This window comes from Papaver somniferum, unplaced genomic scaffold (assembly GCF_003573695.1).
Source record: "Papaver somniferum cultivar HN1 unplaced genomic scaffold, ASM357369v1 unplaced-scaffold_29, whole genome shotgun sequence".
NCBI lineage: Eukaryota > Viridiplantae > Streptophyta > Magnoliopsida > Ranunculales > Papaveraceae > Papaver > Papaver somniferum.
Window position 1 is genome coordinate 646,755 of NW_020639929.1, and position 18,281 is coordinate 665,035.

Genomic DNA, 18,281 nt, shown 5'->3' on the forward strand with positions numbered 1-18,281 from the left:
TTGATGCGTCATGCTCACAACTTACAACTAATGTTTTATGAAATCTATGTTGGCAAAGAATAAAGTTAATATTTCTTTTATTTTGAGCTATAATTGCCTAGGATTAATTTCTGAACCACTTTAATATGAAAAACAGTGAAATCCTGAGTCCCAGTAAATTCTCCATCCGGTGACATATTTTGTATATATTTTCTTGTTTTTAGTATTTAAGCCTAGAATCAATCTCAACAAAGTCCGAGTGAACGACAACCTTTCTTACCACTATATAAAATTCGATCAAATTTTGGTGCCGCCGACGCGGGTTTGTTTATAGATTTGTTTTTAGGTTTTATTTTATTTGTTCTTTTTTACACGTTTTGGTATTTTTGTTTTCTTTCGGATTTGGAGCTAAGCTAAAGGAAAAAGAGAAAGTGCTGAAAAGAAAGAAAAAGCCCAAAAAGGAAAGAAAAGAGAAATCCAAAAGGAGTGAAGAAGAAGATTTTGTCAATAATTTTATTTTTATTTTTTTAGAAACTGTAATTAAGGTTTTTATTTTTGTAATATTTTATTTTTGGACAGTTTTTTTCTTCTTTTCTTTTGGATATTGAATATTGGACTTTATTTTTAAAACCCTACGGAAGGGTAGTTTTAAATAAAAACATACCATTCTTATCAAATCGAAGATTCACACCCCTTTCGCCTATGATTTCTTTGTCGTCTTTGTATGTCTTTTTTTTTTTTTTTTTTTTTTGTGAAGTTATTCAAGGTAGAGATAAGTATACTTTGTTTTTTCATATTGTTCCGCAAGTCTTCTTTGTTCTTCTTTTTGTGAATCTGGTGTTTTCTGCCATTTTTGCTATTTTTTTTGATTACCGCATGTAGGTTTTCTAGCTTCACTATGTGTATTTTTTTGTGCTAAAATGGCTTACATTTGGTTTATTTATATAGACTATAACTAAGGTGTAATTTTTCTTTTTTCCATATTTTGTTTCAATATTTTATTTAAATTCTGAATTATATTCTGAAGATATCTTATTTTGTTTCCATATTTTTATCTAAATTGAGGAACCCTAATTATTATTTAGGGTTTTTGTCGGAAAAAATTTTAGACAATATATTAACTCAAATTTACGGCAGCAAAAATCTAAATTCATATGGTAATAATCCCATACCATGTTGCTACTAAGATTTATATGGAAATAATCCAGAATTTATATAAATAGGAAATGCCTGATTAATCTTATGTCCAGTAGAGCTGCTTTTGCGGAAATATGCATCTACATAAAAAAAATTATTGTCTGGGAGGGTCATTTCACTGGGAGGGTTTTTCAGATGCGTTATTTCAAGAATAACCACTTCACAATAGCATATCAAGTAGAACAAATGATTCTGAAAATTGTAGCATAAATGCAAAATTATAAGAACCATAAAATTTACTAAAAGATAATCCATAACAAAGTTGGAATTGTTTGTGATTTACAAAAATCCCATCTAAACAAATCTATTCCTAAGAAAAATAAAACAAATTCATTCCTACGAAAAAATAAAAGAAAATCTCTAATTCAAGATATCTTAACCTTTCTGGAATCTGTTGATGGAAATTTTTTTTGGTATATCCATCTGGTAAATCATTCTTTCTAATGGTAATGATTTTTGTTTTTGATGGATCCTTAGCTGTATTTGAAATGCCAATGTATGTGGGATTGTCATTTTCATCGAAAGCCTCATCGATAGTCCCTGGTTTCAAGTAAAACCCAACACTGTGTAAGCTCTGTGCCTTGCATCTGTCAATGTGCATCGCAAAGGAAAGTTTTACTGGAAACTGACATCTAGTTAAAAATTCAGCATATACCACAGATTTGACAGTAAATTTAATAGTTGGAGTGATTTTAATAACCAAGCTTAACAATACTTCATAATAAATAGAGTATCATAATCCATAAAAAATGAATCGCATCTATTGAAATGAAATAACACAAACTTGTCAATAAAACCAATACCTAAATATAAGTAAATTTTAAACGCTCCAGATGAGCGTATTCCCAGATTTCTTATGCTAAGCGTCATCATTGTGTGCATGTTCTTGTGATCCTTTTTCCTGATGTGTTAGGTGAAATCCCGCTTGCATCCTTGCCCAACAACCTTTTTCCATCTTTTAGAAAGAGTGAACTCAAAGTCTGCTCTTGGATTCCATCACCACTTTTCCATTATATACTTATGATTAGTATTACTCAAAACACTAATCAATGAACATGCTTATGAACCAAAAAGTTAAAAAGTTATATGGTATCATTACCTTGTCCATGGATTTAAAGGATCCTTGCTTGGTCTCAACTTCGTTCTTGAATATTTTCATGACAGTGAAATTGTCGGATTGGTACTTTACATTGTAGTCTGTGATCATTAACTTGAAAACCATAGTCTTGCCCTTGATTCGGTCAAACATCTTCACTTCCTTTTCCTTATCGTTAAGCTGCAACTTGGAAAATATTATCTAATGAGAACAATGTTAGCACATAATATCATTACAGTAATTAATCTATGTAAGAATGTCCTACCTTATCTAGGTGTTCCACGCGCTGGAGTTGATCATCAGCACCATATTTCATCAACCTTTCTGCTGCCCATCCAGGGCTGTAAAAACTAAAGTTGTGCCCTTCTTGTCCCTTAATCTCATATTACATGTACCTGTAGTTACATAATTGTTCCGATTAAAAATACGGTGCACGTAACTAATTTCTCACAATAAACTATTTTACTCACTTTGCAACGGCTTCCAGTACCCATCCCGTGTTATAGTTTTTGTAGGAAGGATTTATGCATCAAGGATAATTGTCTTTATTATACTTGACTTTCTTATTACACTCTTGGCATGCCATATAATACCATTATCCATCGTCAACCAAACCGAGTATTGTGGCTTCGGAGGTGAGAGTCGTATCCTAATTAAAAATTTCCACATACACCACGATTTTAGCCACTAATAGTTCACTCCATTTCTTTGTATCTTATAATTCTCTGTCTTTTTTGTGGGCTTTTCGATCTTGGTTGTTGTATTCGCCCGCACAGGGCTTGTGTGCATTTTAATCTATTCTCTTTGATCGATCAAAAAAAAAATAATTCACCCCATTGCATACTAATGACAACTGAAACATGCATCGCGTACACAATCACTTATTTAACTTGCTTTCGTTGAATTCCACCTTATCCCGTTGCTTTTTGTATAGTAAGTCCATTTTCAATTGGATCATCCTCCTTGGATACTTCGATTGTTCGACTGGAGTATTTTTGGTGTCCAGCCTACATAAAAACATTCCACATTAATTACAATGCAAAAAATGTGTAGATACAACTACTATCATCCACTTACATTATTCGAAATTCCTGGATATCTAGTACATCCAAATTAACAAATATGCTCGACGCTGGTGATGTAGCAAGGAAAGTTCGCCCTATTAAGCCAAGGAGATGTTAGGAAAATACAATTTTGTCACCTCAAATTATTGATTTCATAAGGATTAATATTCATAGTACTTACCTAGGCGTTCTGTTATGAAGGTTCCTGTAACTATGACAATTATTGGCTCAGTACCATCACCTCCTATCATTCCATCATGTATTGCTTCGGTCAATTCATCCCATAAAGTCACATCCATAGTAATGTCACTGCATCAAAATTATACTGATTAGTCAGAGACTTCAAACAACATATAGAATATTCAACCTTAGATAGATCATCAGATTTTTCAGTTATCTCTTGACGCCAGACCATTGCTCCACAACCTGGGCATGTGTTGCACGGAGATCCGAGATCGTTTATTTTGATACCCAATTCTGGTGAAACACCAAAAAAATATGTTGTTTTGTGGATTGAAAATAGTATAAATACACAAAAAGAGGTTAAGAAATTCATGTCATAAAAAATCCAACTCACTGGTAGAATGCTCGATCACTTCAATCTCTATATGGCCACAAATATCTGAACCACCCTCGGAGTTTAGACTTCCACTCCCCATTACACCATTTCTCTTACGTACCCCTTGATTACAAAACACCAAAGATGAATGTGCATAGATTTCTTATTATTGTGCTATAAAAATAAACATTTGATTTAACACTGCATCCAAAAAATAGGTAAAATAAAGAATTGTAGTCCTAATGAATATTAACTAACCTGTAGAATGTTCAACAGTGTCCATTGAACCACTCTGGGGATCCAAGATCACTTTTCTCTAATGCCCTTTTCCTCTTAAGCACCCCTTGAGTACAAAACAACAAACATAAATTTCACGGATTAGTCGCCAACTCACACATAGCCATTAACAAATATAATTAAACAAAGGAAATAAATTACGTATATAATCATCGGTGGAAATAACCTGGACTTGAAATTGTTTTGAATTTCCTTTCCACCACTATAATTTTACGCCTATGGAGATTCACCCTAGCCTGTTCTGGTTCACAACTTGGTTGTCCTGGCATCACTTTCGACTGTAATCTTTCTGTGGGCATTAAAAATTACAATATTATAAAATCAAAAAACGTTTTGGAACATGGTCTTATTATGTGATGTTATTCGTTGAAACATGCATGTACCTGCATCTTTACTTTCGAACAATCGACATATTTTCTTGTTTCTTCTCTCTAGTATCATTCCCTTACGCTTCATACGATTCACCCTTGCCTTCTCGGGAGTCGTTGGACCTATATCCAAAGCGGGTTTCACAGTTCTACCCACGGATTTTCTTGTTGCATGGATGATACGTAAGAGTAAAAAATAACGATTATGTTTATAAACCCACAAAATATCAAAGCATGCAGAAAAACACAATTTAATACCTGTATTTTTTTCTCTTGCGCACTCCGCTCTCAATGTTGGCGCCCCATCTATCACCAAGTCTAAGGAACTCGACCCACTGTCCTGCATCACATTCTTATCTTATTTTAGATCATTTTAAATATGTATTTTGTGAATTGGATCCCACTGTATGGAATCAAAAGGATCTTCGAATCCCGTTTGATACATATACATGATCAATTTGCGATATTACGAATAGTAGATCAAAAGTATGGGTTTTTCTCACCGTGATGCAACCTGGAGTTGACGATCCAAAAAATAAACTTGTTTCTGAAATCAAATCAATGAAACAATGAAGACTTTCATCGCAAGAAAACCCAAGAAAAAACAATCGGTTCATCATGATTTCAAAAGTGTTGAGTTTCTTACCGTGATGTAGCCTGTAATTTACGATCATAAAAATAAACTTGTTTCCTGGAACCAAATAAATCAATCAATGACCGTGAGTTTTCATATTGAATGCAAAAAAAAAATGGGATTTTCGCGGCCTTAAATAGAGAGAGCTGATAAACCCAAAAAATTCCGGAAAAAAAACTTCTTTTTAGGAAATAATGTACGTATCATTCTATTTTGATATTCACATTTATTTCAATATCATATTCCAATATTTTGTTCCTTGTTATTTTGATATCCATATTTATTTTGGTATTTTTCAAAATTATATTCCCATTTATTTATTTTTTTGTTAATGATAACGTTTTTTTTAGATATCATTTTCTTCCTTGTTATTTTGATATCCATATTTATTTTGGTATCTTTCAAAATTATATTCTCATTTTTTTTCTTTTTGTTACTGATAACGATTTTTTTCCTTTGGAAATCACTCCTAATGATTATTTTTTTTTGCCGATTGTTTTTTTTCTTGGAATTCATACTCTTAATGGTTTTGTATTATTTTTATTTATACATGATTAACAAACCCTTCACTCTATGTGCGCGTGACTCCCTCAAATCAGGTATTTTCTTTTAATCGCTGATGTAAATTATTTTTTCTTTTATTCGGGTTCATGTTTATGATTTTGTTTAGGTATTTAATACCAACAGAAAGTGTAATTGCAATCATTTTTGTTTTACCCGTAGTTTGGAGATGTAATTAGGGGGATTTTATTACAAAAACTATAAATGGACGTTGGACACTGGTTTATTTATTTTTATTTTTCTTATGAATATTTTTTTTAATCATATGATTGATGATTGATTTAATTTTGATTTAATTTTGATTTAATTTTGATTTAATTTTATGATGAAATCATGATTAAACGTTTTATTTTATTTTATTTTATTTTGGTAATGTTTTATTTGCTTATATTTGTTTCTTAGATTAAATAACATTTAGTAATTTCAGAAAATTATGATTGTTCAAATAATATTTTGTGGGTCCAAAAGCTTCTCCTAGAATTCTATTGGATGAAATTTAGAATGGTGAGGCCAGAATCAACCAGAAGCTCCGATTAACCACGTCGCTTAAAAAAACTCAGTTTTTATATAGAGAATTCTTCCGATCTGACTTTGCATTTCATATGTAGAAATGCCATCGAGACCTCAATACCTCATAATCTCAAACTACCTTATCTAGTCGGTTTATTTATTTTCAAAAAAATTCTTCCATCTCGATTAGGTAATGTGATTTTGTTGATGTTTTTACAACAAAATCGATATCGAGCCACGATATTTTCTTTGGTGGCTTCGTAATCTTTTCTTTGTTTTGTTTGCTATCTACTATGTCCCACATCTAAAACTCAGATCTAGAAATCTTAAACGCTTTATGAAAAACGATGGTCCTGAATGGAATATGAATCCAACCATTTATTTGATCATCCAACGTCCCAAGAGCCGCTTAAACGGGAGGTCATGCTGCAAAGTTGTGCGCGATTTGTCAATCTAAAATATTTTTACACGGAACCAAGTATTAAAAATAAATGAATTGGAAATAAAAGAATCAAATACAAATTCGATAATTATATTGGAATGTTTTGTAACTCAACAAAATTACGTTTACACGATGCAGTCTTAAATTTCATGGACATGCATGATTATATTTTCGTAGGGATTTCAATGGTGTTTATCGAAACGAATATGGCCTCTACCGTATCCGTTACTGGTAAGGATTACCGAATATCTGATAGCATCCGACGGATATTCAAAAATATTTTTGTGTCCGTTCTGATGACAGTTTCGGATATCCGATAATATCCAATAATATCCGATAGTAATTCATTATCATTTAGTCTTTCTCTACATTTAATAAATTACCAAAAAAAAAAATCAAAGAAACGCTAAGGTAATTCAACTACATAAAACCAAATACCTTGATCAAATGCATAAAATTCACTTTATAAATTATTACATTAAATTAGATTTAAACAAAACTCAAATCTTCTCCACCAGAATTTAAAAATTCTTCGCTTTTCAACCAATAAAGTTGGTTGTGTTTTAATATTCTTGTTTCCACATTTTTCATATACTACCAAGTTAACAACTAAATAAATTGTTCAAAAAAAATAATACTTCAAAAGTTTCTGAAGTTGTTGATTTTCCACCATGCCTGCCATCATTGGTTAGCCATAATGTTAGTAGTTTTCTTTTTAAACATATCACCACAAACTAAATAAATTAAATTAAATCAAAGAGTACAATATAGAAATTGCAAATGAAGTGTTACATCAATTAAGAAAAAAAGAAGCAGTTCATACCATACAGATACCAGGATAAAGCTTGAAACCTTTGGTATATATGAATACGAAATTTGATATGAAACTTTTTTTGACAATGATACGCATCTCTTGTAAAACTTCTTTTTTTTCTTGAGCTTCACATATACGTTTGATATCAACTCTTCACTGCCAGGAGGCGTAAGTAACATCTATAAATCAAATCACCAAAAGTACAAAAATAAACATAATTTACGTGATTAGGAGAAACAGACCCGTGCATAAGAGAACATCAAGTATTAATATATCCACGACATTACTGGGGGTTGATTTGCATCGTTATAATCGTTATCCCCTGCAAACCAAAAACCACCATTAGTAACTGAATGTTGGGTATAAAGACCTGCAATTTAACATTGGTATAAAGACCTGTAATTTACTATTAAAAATAATAAACCCTAACAGGATTTAAAAGAATTTACCACGAAAAAATAACCCTAACTGGGTTAAAAAAGATTCACCACGAAAACAATGAGAACTTATCTTTGCTTCAGCACTTTATATAGAGAGCATCCAAGGAAAAAAATTTACAATTAAAAAAAATCTCGAAATAGTAAAAAAAAATCAACTTAAGAAAAATAATACCATAATATTGACGAAACTCTTGAAAAATTAAATATCCTCATATTGCCGCAATTAGTGCCTGTTACACAACGTAGGAAGTAATATCCGTATCATTATATTTTTTATATCCACATTTATTTCGATATCTTTTTTTTTCTGTTATATCTTGATTTCCGCATTAATTTTGATTTCTTTGAGTCATTTTTCTTAGAAATTTGGAAATAATGTTATACTTATCGGATTGTATCTTAATCAAAAAATACAACTTGCCTAAATTTCATTTTTCCTGATAAAGTTGACGAAACTGCTTTCCTAATTTGTGGCGTTGAGAATCCTTAAGAGAATATCAAATATTAATATTCTTTCTTTTTGTTTGTTTCATTTTTTTTCCTCTTTGCAAATTTATTGTTTTTTTTATTTTTACTCCTAACGATGTTGTATTATTTTTATTTGTACAGGATTAATATTCTTTCTTTTTGTTTGTTTCTTTATTTTTTCCTCTTTGCAAATTTTATTATTTTTTTGATTTTTACTCCTAATGATGTTGTATTATTTTTATTTGTACAGGATTAACAAATCCTTTTGTAAACCATTGAAAAAAGATTTCTTGATTTATGTGTGACATCCAAAAATCAGGTATTTTCTTGTAATCGTCAATATAAATTTTGTATTTTCTTTTAATACCAACCTTAAGTGTAATTGTAAGTATTTTCTTTTACCCGTAGTTTGGAGTTGTAATTAGGCATATTTTATTACAAAAGTTGTATATGTATATTGGACAATGGATTTTTTTTAGTTCATATGATTGATCCAATTTCATGATGATATCATGACGCACATTGCATATTCAATTTTATTTAATTTTATCATGATGAAATTGTTTTTTGTTTTTTGGTAATGTTGAAGTTGTTTATATTTGTTTTGTTATGTTTCCTAAATTAATAAGATTTAGTAATTTTCATTAATTATTTTCAAAAACTGTGATTGGATAAATAATATTTCGTGGGACCAAAAGATTCTCTTGAAATTCTATTGGCAGAATTTTAGAATGGTGGGTCCAGAATCAACCTGAAGCTCCAATTAACCACGTCGCTCGAAAAAACTCTGTTTCTATATAAAGAATACGCGTTCTGAATTTTGAGGTAAAATTTTTTTCTTTGGCAAGAAATCACAAGATACCCGATTAATGAAATACAATATATACTCTCGCCAGTCAAGATACAAAAGACTAGACCCGACATACTTCGATGGGGTGACATTGTTTGTGCTTTAGTGAATCAACATTTCCAACCACAAAATTTATTTAGTCGGATTAACACTATGCTTAGTCAATCTAGCTTCTTCAAGTTAACAGTTATTTTGTCAAGTCCAGTAGATGCGGACAAATGTGTTAATTTGATAAGCTAGGTGGATAGGCAAATCAGGGTTGGGCAGTGGAGAAAACTATACCATCACAGTATGAGTCGACCGTTGGAGATTGAGACGACCGTCTTCAGTTGAGACGAAGCTAAGTTCCATAGCAAAGCCAAACAGAGATTAAGAAGAAATAGAATAAAGGCGCTCAAAACTGACGAAATGTTTGTTTTAATACTAAAGAGGAAATTGCTAAGTGCATTACTTAACATTTCATAAACTATCTATTACTATTGCTCCTGAAGTTGACCAGAATACTGAAATACCACTGCTAAGAATTTGAAAGAGGAGTTTAAAAAAGTCAGTGACCTGATACTTGTACACAATACATGGAATCTAGACAAACTGGTGAAGTGCTTTGATGCTCGAATAATAGAGAAAATTAAGAAAGTTAGAATCCCAGTAGAAGACAAGATGGACACACTAAGGTCGACCTTAAACAAAAACATATGTTTTATGTGAGATTGCTTTATATATAATTCAAATGGAAATACTGATACAAATGGAGTAGAATATGGAAAATGGAGACCACTCCGGTTGTTAAGAACTTCATCCGGAAGGCAACGCACTCTGTGTTCAATAATAGTATGAGAGTGACAGCCATTATTTCTGACATAAATACCACATGTAAACTTTGTAATGAGAGAAAAAAACTCTATCTCACTTGTTTCTGCAATATAACTATGTTGCACAGGTACGGATGTACTTTAATTTTGACATGAATTTCATTAGAAATGGAACTATAAATTTCCATGATTGGTTAACTGACTATTTTTCAAATCCATAATGAGGGGGAAATGACATAGATTGACATGTATTATATAGCATAATAACTTGGTTTATCTGGAAAGCAAGGTATAATGTGGTTTTTAAAAATGAAAAGAAAAATCATGTTGTAACAACAAACATTATAATAAAGTTCATAAATAGTTATAATACTGTAAACAAACCAGGACACAATATAACGGAGGATCTTAATTACATTCCTCAGATCGATGATGTTCTTCAGGTTATTACTATCCATAGGAGAGAGAGAAAAGAAGCATGGCTCTTAAAATAAACATTGCTTAGACAATGATGGACTCTACTGCAAAAGCTAGAATTGTACTAACCTTATGTGACCATACAGGTACAATTAGAGAAACAAGAGGTCTCTATGCCAACTGTACAACCAGACATGAGTTAGAGAGGATCGGCTCTGAAACAACTTTCCAGTGGGAAACATGTTGGATTGGACATAGAATATCGTTCAGGAGCGATTCAGAACCAACTCTGGTGTTGCAGATAGAACGAGTGCAAAGGCACGTAGACAAAGTGACTAGATTACTACAGACTTTAGAAACACTACAAAAATTTGATATGAACTTATTAGCACAGGATTTCGTCTTAGTTATGAGAACAAAATTGGGAAACAAATCTCTCTGTTTTTTATATTAAGTATGCAATTAAACATAACCGGGTAGACCATAGCTTACGGGAAATTTTAACTTATCTAAATATTCAGACTTGGAATGAAGATGTAATGGTGTATCATGGTTCCAATTATGGTACCTTTTTATCAATATATTGAGGTCATCCTCTTTTTCTAACAATTGGTTTTTGAGACGGTCATCTCAATCTCCTACTACAACGGTCGAATTTTTACAGTCAAATACAAACATAATTTATTTACCTACAAATACGAAAAACTCATTTAATTTTCATCCCGCACCAAAATGCACTCTTCTCTTGAATTTTTCTCTACTAAAATCTCTACAAATTTTTATTCAACCTCTCTAAATTTGACAACAGAAATGTCTCTATATATTAGGAGCAAAATAAATAAAAAATCACCTATGAGTAAACTCAGTCAACATATGCCGGAACACAAGAGAACTCTGACGAAGAGAATGATCCTACTCTACTTTCCATTCGAGAATTTTTCGAATATCAAGGTTACCTGTCTACAAAAGTCGAGCGACATAGTGATGCTCAAAAACTAAGAAGTGCTTGGTATGATGTTGGCAAAGTTTATGGGGATCTACCTCCAACGTCTAAGCTAATTGTCCATAAATTTCCTTGGATTACTTGGTACCATATTGAAGCGAAGAAACATCATTCCAAATCGGTGTTTGTATCGGTGCAACATTGGTGGTACACTACACATACATTTTATTTTACAAACCTCGACATAGGTATGTTGAATATTTTGATTTATAGTTTTAACGCAATCAATACGAAGATGCGAATAACACCTTTTGATTTGTATTTCCTACTTGGAAAGGGATAATGTTGTTTGGTACCACCATAGAAGTTAGCGAAACACAAAGTACCACAACTTAACATAGTAGCGTTCTATTTTTCTGTATTATTAATTCGCTCCCAACAGAACAAATAATATATATTCATATCCTCGGACTTGGGGTCGCACATACGTAATTATATTTTTAGATTCACTGGTATGATTGATTTGGGTTATTGGAGATTAGAGTTTTCCAATTTTCAGGCATCACTTTATCCAGCAAAATTAAGATCTAGCACAGAGACGGTTAATCTTTTTTTTTTATCGATAAAATAGATGGTTGTAATGAAAGAGTATTGACTTGGTCGGTAAATTTTTGATTCAGAGTTTACAGTTTAAAAAGTTTTTAATTAGACTCGTGATGGAAAATCTTGGATGATCCTTTAAGATTCTGATCAGAATTTACATCGTTTCTGTGAGGTTCATTTGTTGAATGACTACTTAGGATTTCCATTCATGTAGTTGAGCAGAAGCAAGTTTGTGTTGCAGACGATTAACTATATGGTATAAGAAAGTTTAAAATTGATTAGTTATGATGATTCGTGTGAACCTAAAAAACAATATATTGTGTAACTGATTTCAAATCTCTATTCTTGAGACTTCAATAGGATGTTGTTTCAATTAGTTTTACTTCTTCTTCAAATAGTATAATCCTTAATGCGAACTAAAAACAATATCCATTAGATATTAATTTTTCTTAATCTGGCCATTAAAAACAGTGGCATACACATATATCTTGGGTAACGAGAAACAAGAAAGACGCGAATATGTCATAAATTAAAACTCTTTCATGTGTTGCACATCCATCTAACAAGAAACGTAAAAACCTTTAATCAACTAGGTACACTTCTTTGAGATTTGTGAGAGAAACCTATTCTCAAAATATTAGGTACAAATTCTTAAATGTTTGGGTTTTATTTACAAAAACAACGTCTAATGTGTGAGATGGTGTGATAAAAGTGAGAGGGTCCTCCCTCTTTTATAATTCTCAGATTTTACCACCACTACAAACATAAACACTCTAGAAACGTGAATTGTCTCGATTATCATCTTCAGATTTTATAATTCACAGATCTCGTCAAAACATGTCATACCAAATATAAACAAAAAATAACTCCCGTAAAATCAGTAAAATACTCTCGGAGCACTGGAACGCATTTAAAATTCACAGAATTTATACCTCTTGGTGCGTTTTTGATCAAAAAGTGCAAGAAGCTCAAAAAGCTTAGCAGCAGGAGGAGTTTTATTAGCTTCATTTCGAAAGAGGATCACCACTTTCAAAACTACAACCCATTAACAGATCAGGTTTAATATAGGTTTCATATCAACATACATCGAAAAAAAATCACCTATAATTTCAGAAGGACAACCATCATTACAGGAACCACCAACACCCAATTCATCACCAAAACTTATATCATCTGGTGAACTTAGAATCTCTGAGTGTGCTGTTCTATGCCTTAGATTTTTACATGGTAAATCTGACATACCTCTTGTCAAGAATAAAATTATGATGATGACCCAACTTTGTAATGGGGCTGAGATGCAGTGCACAAAAATAAGAATGAACTACAGTGTGAAGATGTTGTAATGGAGGTGGCATATAGACAGCGTTACTACAGCAACCAGAAGTTCCAGAGGCTATATATGCAGGCCACAGCGACCTATGGTTTTATAACAGGGAAAGGTATCTCCTCTGACAGCTTCAACAACTTTTTCACCTGGAAGCTGGCTGTCGACAGAAACAAGCAAAGAAGGGCCAGCTGATGACACTGTGAGTTAAGGATGTTTTACCAGATGTATCAGAGATTTATATGCAGGACAGTAACCAGAGTTAGCCAAAACGTAAGGTTGATACAGGTGTGGAAGTAGGCAGTAAGTGTGTGAATAGCCAGTTAAAGTGCAAACTCATCTATGAATGAAAATGCCAAAATCCTAGCTACCATCAGAATCATTTATCTGAATCCTAGCTGTATCCCTGCAAGGTAACTGGCTCGTTGATCCTTCCCAGAGAGGTGGAAAAGTAGCTTGTAGATGGTAAACAATTAGGTTGGTTGTAGTTAATGACACGATGGAAATATAAACCATGTTACGGTAAAACTTCGTTAAATTAATCCGCGATACATTAATAACTTCGCTAAAATAATATTTTCTGCCGGTCCCAACTTGGGTCAATGTGTTTAATCAATAATCCCGCTAAATTTATAAGATAATAAATTTTTAAGTTTCTAAGGGCATTTCCTATGGCAATCAACAAACTTATATTGTTTTGTTGAGCCACGTGGATGAACAAACTGCATTCTCCACTATAGGAAACAAGGCAAAATGAACAAATCTGATGTTTTAGGGTCCCACTAATGATTTTATTAATAAAAAACTAATAAAAGTTGAGTCCCACTAATGATTTTATTAATAAAATAAAACAAATAATAAAATAGAAACCTCACACATAATAACGGTATTTGGAGAGAGAATTTATTAGGGGCGTTGGAAGCTTGACCGCCCGCATTTGTGGCACCACCGTGCGGTCTTCCATCACACGCGTGCTAGGGGGTCCAACTCAATGTTCAAATCTACAGATTTGTTGATTTGAACATCCAATTTTCATGTTTGTTGAGTCCATAGTGGGAGCAAAATGAACAAACTTGGAGTTTGTTCATTCCGTAGGAACTGCTTTAATAGGGCCCAACTAATATATAAATTAATAATCAGTATAATAACACTACATTATGGTGTCTTATTAGAATAGAATTCAAAGTTGTTTGTTTCTTGTTCACCATTGTATAACATTCGACTTCATCTTTAATTTTTTGTAGTCCCTTGAAAAATTTCAGAGTGATTTTGTTATCTTTTTATTGTATGAATTTTAATTTCTAGATACTTGTTATTGTACAAAAATGATATCCACATTTATTTTTGAAATTCAAATAGAAATTTATATGTTTCGATATATAAATAATTTATTAATTTATCGATAAATTAATATTTCGTTAAATTGATAGAATTCAGCAGTCCCAAAAATATTAATGTATCGAAGTTTTAATGTAGTTTTCACGGAAAACTATGCCTGACTGAGTAACTGTTTCCTATGAAATTTAATAACGGATGAAAACAAACTTCAGGGCAGTTTCCTATTCAAATTTATAATTTTGCTTGCATATGCTTATTCGACCCCCATGCATAAACGGAAGAGGGCATTACTGGGTACATCACTCCCTTATAATTGGATGGATCGATGATATAAAAAGAAATCTATATATAGATGTATACACGTATTATTACTCACTAACATAATGTCAAAAACATTGAGGTCCACTCAGGGGTTGCTTGTTAATGGAACTCATAAGTCTGCCAAAACTCGATGAAGATTACCAGTTTTAAAGTATAATGCCAAAGTTATCTTTGCCAACAGAACCATTGTTCTGAATCCTGGTTGTAGCCTAAACGGAAATTTGCTCATTGATCCTTCACATAAAGATGAAAAATAACTTGTTGACGATAAGCAATTAGGCTGGTTGCTGCTGATGACACAATGGAAACGTAAATAAATCATGTTAGTTATCACTTATCGCAAAGAAGTGTACCTAGTTGACTAACTGTTCTAGTGACATTTATTGACAGATAAAAACAAATTTCAGTGCAGTTTCCTATTCAAATTTGTAATTTTCCTGCATATGCTTATTCGACCCCCCAGTATAAATGAAATAAGCCACTACAGTGTACACATACCCATCGAAATAAGGTAGAATCAATAACAAAAGGTACAATTCGCAGAGCAATACAGTTGAAGATAAAATAGAAAACACTCCCATAAATTTGGATCAAGGATATAAAGACGGAATAAAAGAAAATCTATATATGATATAAATTTGCCAAGAGTTTCATGCTAATCCTATCACAGTTACATAACTATTGGGTGTTCAGAAACTAGAACCGACCCATACTAACGCAAAACAGAGCCAAGGATAGGAAGAAAGAGACTGACAGGGTATATGTCCGCCACAAGCCACCAACACTGTGAATGGTTTGATTGGTATATTAGTAAAAGTCCTAATCTTCGGTAAACTTGATCTTCTTTGGAACAGCTTGGACACTACCCACCTGTAAAAACAAGGTCACACACATAAGAAAAAATGCGGCTAAATATACTGGATCAAGTCAAAACTTAAAGCCAAGTTACATTGAACTTTGAATTGCATCTGAGCAAAGAATTGTATTTGGATATCCAAACTAGCATATATATTTTTGGTCCCAAATAATCAGCTCATAGCAATACCAAATCAATGTTTTTATTATGATTTTAACATAAGTTTCTGAGATTGCGTGTCAAGATTTTGAGGCATAAAAAGAAGTCAAGTAAATAAATGATATAAAAAAGGTCATTTGAGGCAAGTCTAATTTACCTCAATTCACCATGTAAGGGAAAATAGAGTACTAGATCAATGAAGTAACCTATCAATCTATTATCCTAATGAAAAGCAAAAGCAGAAAGAAGAAAGTAGCAGAGAGAATAATGTGATTCTTACAATTACTGGGCACTCGTAATCAATACCAGCAGCCTCTATCTTCAACCTTCGCTTCTTGTCTCGCTTCATGATTCCCTCCACCAATTTTCTATGTTCTTCCAATGTTCTTTCCTGTATGCAAATCAGTGTGGAGAGTTTAGAGTGACATGAAAACAGTGAAGTCTGATTTGGTCGTGTAAAGCTTGGTTGGATACTAGTACTTGCAGTCAACAATGTGTAAGTCAAAATTACAATACCTTGTTATGGTGGTTGCGTTCAATTTGAGTCCAGTTCAACGGTTTGTATCGGTGGGTAACACCATACCATCTATAAAAGAATACCAGAAAGATTAGCAGGCTTTCCAGCAAATCAAGAACATTATTGGTGCAACTCAAAGAAGGGCCTTGGTAAAATAAGACTCAATGAATCATGCTAATGCTTAAACTCAAACTCAGACTCTTGCTTTGGAATAACACTTCTGGCATAACCAGATGTGACATTGGTGATGCCATGATGGTCATGAAAACAGGCAAACAGAGTTATGTGTGAAAGTTTAGCCGCATTAGAAAAGTTTTATGGCAACAACAACAACAACTAAATTCCAACTTTTCCCTCTAAGATTGATACTATTAAGAAGTCTAACAACACAGGACCCAAGTCATGGGTTGAGCTCTCGAAGTTGTAAACACTTCATCTAAGTAGAACCAGTTTTCCTTATTTCTCACTTTAAATACAGAGGGCAAAAATCCAAGTATATGACAAACAATGCTAGTTGTCATTTCGACACTGGGCATGCAGATAATGAAAATGTACAGATTCATACAATATTTGTCGTGCGCAAATAATAGTATCAAGTACAAACATCACAAAACAAAGTAAGGATAGGTCATGTGTAGGTTCTGCTATTCAGGGGCTTGTTACATAGAATCTTAGATAACCCAGTATCCAATACTCTTAATGCACAAGGTAAAAGCTTCATACCCAGCACAACCTCTTGTTTTATAGCCAGTACCAAATAAATCGAAAGAATTACTTACAGTTTAGGGTGAACTTTCTCTGTTGGAATAATATGAACTTGCAACAAGTGCTCAAAGAGCAGATAATTATGCATACAGTCTGCAACAATCTTTGCCACCTACATTTGCCAACAATTACATTCAGTTCCAACAACGCAAACTTGAACAAGTTATACATACAAGCAAAACACATCAAGTACAAGTACAAACCTCAGGAGATTCAAATTCGATAAACCCAAAATGCTTAGACTTTCCTGTCTATAAAACACACAAAACTCAACAATCAGTAAAAATTACAAAACAAATCAACTAATTAAAATCCTAAACTAATAAACCGAACAAACCTTCTTATTCCTGGCAATCCTTAACCGCTTCATAGAACCAAATTGCTTAAAAAATTCTAAAAAATAAAAAAACCCAAATTCAAAATCAAATTTCATTCCGAAAATAACAACTTGCTGAAAAAAATAAAGAGATGACAAATTATACCTTCCATTTCCTTTTCATAGAAACCATGAGGAATTCTACCAATATACAAAACAGCAGATGAAGTATCCAATGGTTTTCCACTCTTTGGTAATTTTCTAGCTGGTCCACCTTCTAATGGCTGTATCAAACAACAGAATCAAAGTTAGGGTTCTTCATAATCTTCATAAATTAATTTAAAATATCTGATTTTGATTAAGGTTTTGAGATACATACCAAGAAATCAGCCGATTCGGGTTTCTGAGCAGCAACCACCAAATCTGATGATTTTGACTTAGATTTAGAGGCAGAAGCAGTAATCCTTTTAAGGGTTTTCTTGTTGGTAGCTGTCTTTGCTTTGGCACCCATTTTTTTTTGCGGTTACAGAGCAGAGAGACAGAACGAAAAAGAAGAACTTCAGCTGGTTTCTAGGGTTTATATGAGGAGGAAGAGAAAAATCTAAAACCCCATTTGGCACGTGCACCAAAA

General features: G+C 32.6%; 1 protein-coding gene and 1 long non-coding RNA gene across 4 annotated transcripts; both read right to left on the bottom strand.

The window, feature by feature from the left end:
• Nucleotides 1-1,473: 1,473 nt before the first annotated feature.
• Nucleotides 1,474-5,290, bottom strand: LOC113341304. Of its 3 annotated transcripts, XR_003355867.1 has the most exons (15): nucleotides 5,207-5,290; nucleotides 5,064-5,107; nucleotides 4,819-4,900; nucleotides 4,576-4,724; nucleotides 4,359-4,481; nucleotides 4,154-4,238; nucleotides 3,914-4,018; nucleotides 3,749-3,813; nucleotides 3,518-3,645; nucleotides 3,350-3,431; nucleotides 2,743-3,279; nucleotides 2,538-2,667; nucleotides 2,276-2,452; nucleotides 1,980-2,178; nucleotides 1,474-1,763 (listed from the first exon to the last, which is right to left on the bottom strand). It is a non-coding gene; the product is annotated as an uncharacterized LOC113341304 (long non-coding RNA). The 3 variants fall into 3 exon arrangements; XR_003355868.1 differs by having other exon boundaries at nucleotides 1,474-1,716; nucleotides 3,518-3,813; XR_003355866.1 differs by having other exon boundaries at nucleotides 3,518-3,813.
• Nucleotides 5,291-15,538: 10,248 nt separating this feature from the next.
• LOC113341451 (MKI67 FHA domain-interacting nucleolar phosphoprotein-like) lies at nucleotides 15,539-18,202 on the bottom strand. The gene is made up of 8 exons (XM_026586329.1): nucleotides 18,030-18,202; nucleotides 17,817-17,934; nucleotides 17,672-17,727; nucleotides 17,538-17,585; nucleotides 17,349-17,446; nucleotides 16,569-16,638; nucleotides 16,333-16,443; nucleotides 15,539-15,907 (listed from the first exon to the last, which is right to left on the bottom strand). Exons 1-8 carry the CDS (start codon nucleotides 18,159-18,161, stop codon nucleotides 15,857-15,859), a joined length of 684 nt encoding a protein of 227 aa, XP_026442114.1. The 5' UTR covers nucleotides 18,162-18,202; the 3' UTR covers nucleotides 15,539-15,856.
• Nucleotides 18,203-18,281: the final 79 nt, after the last annotated feature.